The sequence below is a fragment of the Octodon degus genome, unplaced genomic scaffold (genome assembly GCF_000260255.1).
Source record: "Octodon degus isolate 3935 unplaced genomic scaffold, OctDeg1.0 scaffold00071, whole genome shotgun sequence".
NCBI lineage: Eukaryota > Metazoa > Chordata > Mammalia > Rodentia > Octodontidae > Octodon > Octodon degus.
This window is the reverse complement of record NW_004524647.1, coordinates 7,618,950-7,625,383: the sequence shown is the minus strand read 5'-3', so window position 1 is coordinate 7,625,383 and position 6,434 is coordinate 7,618,950. Positions and strand designations below refer to the sequence as shown.

At 42.7% G+C, this 6,434-nt stretch overlaps 1 protein-coding gene across 5 annotated transcripts in view; it reads right to left on the bottom strand.

The window, feature by feature from the left end:
- Positions 1–6,424, bottom strand: part of Ubp1 (upstream binding protein 1) — a 76,853-nt gene extending 70,429 nt beyond the window's left edge. For all 5 annotated transcript variants that reach the window (XM_004635272.2, XM_004635274.2, XM_023719752.1 and 2 more), the window contains exon 1: positions 6,038–6,424. In XM_004635272.2, the coding sequence (XP_004635329.2) occupies positions 6,038–6,417 (380 nt within the window). In that variant the 5' untranslated portion in view covers positions 6,418–6,424. The remainder of the gene's footprint in view (positions 1–6,037) is intronic.
- Between the last annotated feature and the right edge of the window lie 10 nt (positions 6,425–6,434).

The following is a 6,434-nucleotide window of genomic DNA, read 5'->3' as shown; positions in this document are numbered from 1 at the left end:
TGTTACATTTTAAAAAGGGTTGTTTACAAAGAAAAAAGACCAAGATTATAGAAATTCCTCATTTAACAACCAAGTTCTGTTCCTGTGACTGGATTATTTTGTTTTTGTACCAAGAATAGAACTCAGGACCTTGCACTTGCCACATGGGAACTGTGCCAGAGCTGTATCTCCAGCCAGTGACTAGGTTTTCAATTGATTTGTTCACTAAATGAGGAACTGTATATAGTATGTATATTACAATATTCAGAACACAGAAATGGTCCAAAGAAACTCCAATTTAATGACTTTGCATAACTCTTAAATGCAGAACAGTAATACACAATCAAACATAAAGCTATAGTACTGTACAGTATATCCAGCAAAAATAACAGAACTATATAAACAAGCTGTACTATACTAAAAAAGAAAAAAAAAAAAAAAGACATCGAGGCTCTATAAACAATCATATACAGAACTGGACAAAATAAAGTTAGCTGTAAGTTCAAATAGTTGTTAGCTAGGTAGGTCATACTACTAGAGGAATATCTGCACATGTACAACCTGGGAAGCTTTAAAATATTACATTACCCTTTACAGAAAAGGTTTACCTACCCTGTTTTGAGATAATAAATTTAAAACCAATCTGAGACAGGGTTTTACTATACAGTGCAGTCCGGTTTTGATCTTGCTGTGATCCTCCTGATGCAGTCTCCTGAATCTTGGGGTTACAGGCTTATGTCACCATGCTCAGCTAGAGTTTTTAATCAATAATTTATTATGTCCTTCCGTATAGTACTGCCAGATTGAAAGGAGAAGCTTTATAGAAATTACTGCCAATTCTGGAAGTAAATACTCTCAAGCATCACACTAGGTCTTTTAAAAATTTCATTAATCCTGCCTGGAGGTATATACGATGGCACACATCTGTAATCCTGGCATTCTGGAAGCTGAGGCAGGAGAATCTCTGCAGGTCCAAAGCCAACCTGTGCTACACAGTAAGATTCTGTCTCATAAAAACACAAAACAGCTAGGCATGATGGTGCAAGCTTGTAATCTCACCACTTGGGAGGCTAATGCAGGGGGGATCACCATTAGATCAAAGCCAGCCTGGCCTATACATTGAATTCATGACCAGCCTGAATTACAGAGCAAGATCCTGTCTCAAAAAAAGCCAAAAGAATTCCACTGATCCTAAAACTTTTCTATACTTTCAAGACACGTCAGCCTTGGGTTCAATCCCCAGAATAAATGGGGAAAAAAAGTTCAATTCTGGGGCCTTGGCGGTCTAAGTGCCTGCCTAGCCAAGTGCAAAGACCCGGGTTTGATCCCCAGTACTGCATGCTGTGCTAGCCGGCACTAAGCTGGCCACAGAAACTAGGCATGGTGGCACACACCTGTAATCCCAGTGCTGGGGAGGCTGAAACAAGTCTGAGCCACATACCAAGACGCTGTGCCAAATAAATAAATAAATAAATAAATAAATAAATAAATAAATAAATAAATGATTTTTAAAAAAAGTTCAATTCTGACTGCCAGATTATGAACTTCATGTGAACACAGATGGAAAGAAAATGACTAGGTTGCTTAAAAGACCTTAGAAAATTCTGTTGTGCATATGTATAATCTCAGCACTTGGGAGACTAAGGCAGGAGGATCCTCATGAGTTTGGGGCCAGCCTGGGCTATAAGATTTAGAAAAAGATTTATAATCCACCTTATTACAAACAGAATATGCACTAAGTCACATCACATGTATAACTGTGGTCAAAGAAGACATACAAAATGAGGACCAGATCCTGCCACCCAGCTAGACAAAACAGAAGCTAAGATAATACAAAAAATTGGTTCCAAAGTATCTCCAACACCATCAGTCTACACAGTTTAACGCAAATACTTAAGGTATACTACTTAGGAAGGTCCTTTTTTTCTTTGAACTACTGAGGAAGGTCCTTTTTTTCTCTGAACTATCTTCCCAAAAAGCTGAAGACATAATTTCTCTAAAAATAAGTTTTAGCCTGAGTTCTGTGCCGGCCCCACCCATGAGGTGCACTGACACAGCGACTGAGACTGGGCATGATGGCGCACCCCTGTAATTTCAGCACTTGGGAGGCTGAAAACAGGAGAATCACTAAGAGTCCGATGTAGGTAGTGAGATCCTGTAGACTCTGCCCTAAATGCAGGGGGGAAAAAAAAGTCTTAGGAAATAATTTGTTTTAGCTCCATGTGGTGTTGCACACCTGTTTAATTCCAGCACTGAGGACCCTGGAGCAGGAGGATCCCCATGTTAAAAACCAGTCTGGGCTACATCATAAGTTCAAAACCAGGCTAAAGTATGTAACAAGACGCTGTCTCAATAATCTGAGCTACACAGTGAGTTCAAGACCAGGCTAAAGTATGTAACAAGATCCTATCTCAAATAAATAAATAAATTCTCCCCCAAAAGAATTTGTTTTAGGTCATTCAAAAAAGCAAACACAGTGAGCATACTACTTTGAAAGAAAAAGGGAAAGCCACTTGCAAAGTAAATTTTTCAAAATGTTAATTTCAATAATATACTCAAGTTTATTTCCTAAATTTGAGAGCAAATGTAAAAGATAAGGCTTCTTTCCTATTTGACACCAGAGGAAAAGAGCAAATGCTCCAGCAGGGGGTAAGAAATCATTGAAGGAGGCCTCCAGTCTAGAGCAAAACTGGCACATCTATGGACCTATGGCATGCCACACTGGGCTGCTTGAGTCACTGAAAGCTCTAAAAAGTTCGCCATCACTGCTCTGGAGTTTTCTCCACATTCTCTCCTTGTCACATCAATTTTAGAATTCCCTATATTTAACAATTTCAAGCTCTGGGGACACAGCTCTTGCTGTTAGTGTGCAGTACAAGGTCCTGGGTTTTATTTTATTTTTCTACATAATTTTATGGAGAAACAAATAGCAATGAGACAGTTTCAAATCAAATTGGTAGGACAGTTTCAATAATTAACACATTGCATACTGTCTTCCTAGTGGTTATTTGCTGTACAAGATGCAGACATGATATCCTATTTATAAACACTATTACAACAAATCCCTCTATTCATTAAGAGAATGTAACTATATATCTATCCTAAACATTTTGAATACACAGATACAAAATGGACATTCATCTGTATCCCCTTTTTTGTTTAGTTCCGGCATATGAATATTACAGGTGTTGTGAACTCAGCAAAATATTCCAAAAGAGTCCAGTAGTCCATAATAGTATTGGGTCTTCCGTTTGACTGGCAATGTTAGAAATTGTTGACCTGAGTCCCCTACAGGTCAACATAACACCATGGCTTTACTTCTTATACTTCGTTTTTATACTTTTCTGCTGGATGGTTAAGACCAAGATAAAGCAAGACCTGTGCAACAAGAGTTGTAACTTTTGGGTCTGATAAGGTCAGTGAAATCCCCTCAGGATTTATCCTGAGACCCTCTACCTCAGATTGTAGAACCTTTGTCAGTGTCAGCCATGTGGATGAGTCACAGCCATTGCTTGGCCAATGTGCTCTCTGTGAAAGCCTGAGAGAGTGTTTTCTCTCCATGTGACTCGCCTTAGGCACACTCTACATCACTGATCACTTTCCTCTTTGGCCCCATAATCTCCTTGATCAGAAAATTTGGGACACTACTGAGTTACATGACGTTACAGTACAAGTTCTCATATGTCCTGAGTCTTAATTGATCTTGGAAGTCTAGGGCCAAAATGTTGGCTTTCCTTGTGGCTCTTTTTCTCTAATTTTGGTCTGCAAACTTAGATTGTTAACCCTCCAGAAGAGCTTATTGTTATTACCATACAACTTAGGCTGTTAAGCTTAACCTCACTATCTGTCTGCATATCAAACATCTTAGGCATAATATGGAACAGGTATTTTTCATCAAGCATTGATATGTCAAGACCCTGGGTTTTAAACACACACACACACACACACACACACACACACACTTTTCACAAATTCACTTCAAATAAAGAGTCTTGAATCTGTAAAAGGCACGTATTCTTACCAGCTCCCCTTTCTTTTTCAGGATTCAATTAACTATGTAAAGTTAAACTCCTCAAAATGATACTCACCATCAATTGAAAATTCAACTAAATGACACAATCAAAAACATTCAAGAAGACAGGTATGGAGGGAGGTGGCTCGGCTCAATTTGAAGCCAGCATGGGTTACATGGTTCAAGACCAGCCTGCACTACAAGACAAACCAGCAAAAAACATTCAAGGGGAAGTTTCCTCACAAGAATGTTGCAAATGACAGAATTACAATAAATCTGAGCAATACTTTTAAGAACACTCACAGGTTAACCAGGAAGATTTTACTCTCTCCTCACAGATATAAACCACAAACACAAGTTAATTGCATTAAGTTGGCTGAACCACCGAAATATAGTTCGTGCAAGACCCTAGAACATGTAAAAGCACAAAATTAACACTCACTTGGCAAAATTTTCTACAGCTGAAGTTCCTTTCACTGTGAGAAACAACTAGAGACATACATACTGAAAGTGTTCACCTGCCCTTTTCTGCCTTCACGGCTTTCCAGGCTGTGCAGTGGAGCCCACAGCAACAAAGCACTTCTGGAGCAGTTCCACTAGAGAAGCATTACCTCTCCACAATCCCTGGGCTGACCTCAGGACTTTCGGTAGCAATTTCTTCTACAACCCAGACAGTTGTTCTAGAAAACAAGCCACCTCTTCTACAGTATTCAAGTTACACAACTGCAACAGGAGGTTGCAAGATCAAGGTGACAAGCAGAGACAAATCAGAGCCTGTAGACAGTGGTGGCTTCACTCTTGGTTTAATGTTTTCCACAGTTCACTTCCACACCCAAAAATCTATCTCCACCTTTCTGAGCTCCTTATGGCTCAGAATTTCTAAGATTTAAAAGCCAAACTGCACTGGGTATCAGTCTACACAATCTAGGATTACCCTGATTTGCAAGTCATTTTTTGTTTTTGTTTATGTAGCCCAGGCTGGCCTCAAACTCGAAGCCATCCTGCCTCACTCTCCTGAGTGCCAGGTCCGGGTCCAAGTCATTCTTCTGAACATTTCCTCCCAATCCTTCCTGTGAGATGCAGTGCAATGTACTAATGCTTCTGGTGAACGGCACAGCACTTCGAACACATCAGCATCTCCAAACAACTGTACAAATTATAAAATAACATATAACTACCCTTAACTCATACTATCCAAAAGCTGCCAAACCACTAAATTTTAGCCTGATATCAAATAAAAATTTTATGGCACATCAATTTTATTTCAATAACACCACTAGCAAGGGGCTTCCAAACTGTTATATGTATGTGTGCACGCATGCAAATATATTCCTAAATATATACATTCTTCAACATAGATGGCAGAGACTACATTCCTGTCTGCCTCAACCTCACAAAACTAAACAAAACAAACCACTGTAGGTACAGACAGAAGAGACTAAACAAAGTATTGTTTGTGGCACAATCACTGCATGTTAAAACTCTTCAAATAGGAACAGCCTGAGGGCAGCCCCCAAAATGACAAACTTCACCGTCTTAGAGGCAATCAGAAAAACGACGAAGTCATTATGGTGCTTTTCCCCCTTGCTACCACTGTCATTCATAATAACTTACTAATATCAAGTAACTAAAAATTGCAAAAAGGAAAATCTACAACGAAGGACAACAGAGAACTGATACAAAACGCTGGTGTATTTTCGCTTAAATACATGCTAAATTTTTGTACAGGGTATTTCTCCTCAAAGGGGTTCGTGAACCACTAGGCCTTCACCCAACAACCCTAGTCATCTCAACAGCAGGACATGTTTTACAGCAAAAATGAAGCCCTTGAGAGCGCTTTTCCGGCGAAGCCTGCGGGGCTGCAGTCCCCAGCCCAAGCCACTGAGAGGCCTGGGGGCTCCCAGTCCCGCTCGGGAACGCGGCAGAGTCCCGACCCGGAGGGCAGGGCGGCCTAGGCGCCGCCGGACACCGCCGCTGAGAGAGCCACACGGCCGTGCAGGCTACCGTCAGGGAGAGAAAGGCTTCTTGCCTTCCAGGGCGCCCTACCTCATGCTGTAGGCGCCGGCGCCCAGCTCCTGCCCGATCCCCGAGAGGCTGGCGTCGAAGTCGTGCACCAGCCCGGACTCGATCACCTCGTCCATCTTGAGCACCCAGGCCATCTTCCGGCCTCGCCGCCGCCCCGCGCAGCGCGGCCTCCGCGTCCGGGGCGAGGGGGCCCGAGCTCCGCGGGCGCGTCCTGAGGGAGGGCGCGGGTGAAGCCTCCGGCGGCGCGGCGAGTGGTCACCAGCAGCGGCCCGGGAGGCGGCCGAGACGAGGGCAGCAGAGGCCCAGCTGGCAGGGCACAGCGAGCCGGCGAACAGTTGCAGCGGGAGCGACCGGGCCGCCGGCAGCACCTCCCTCCCGCGGACACCGGCCCAGCGCCTCATGCCGCCGCCGCCGCCGC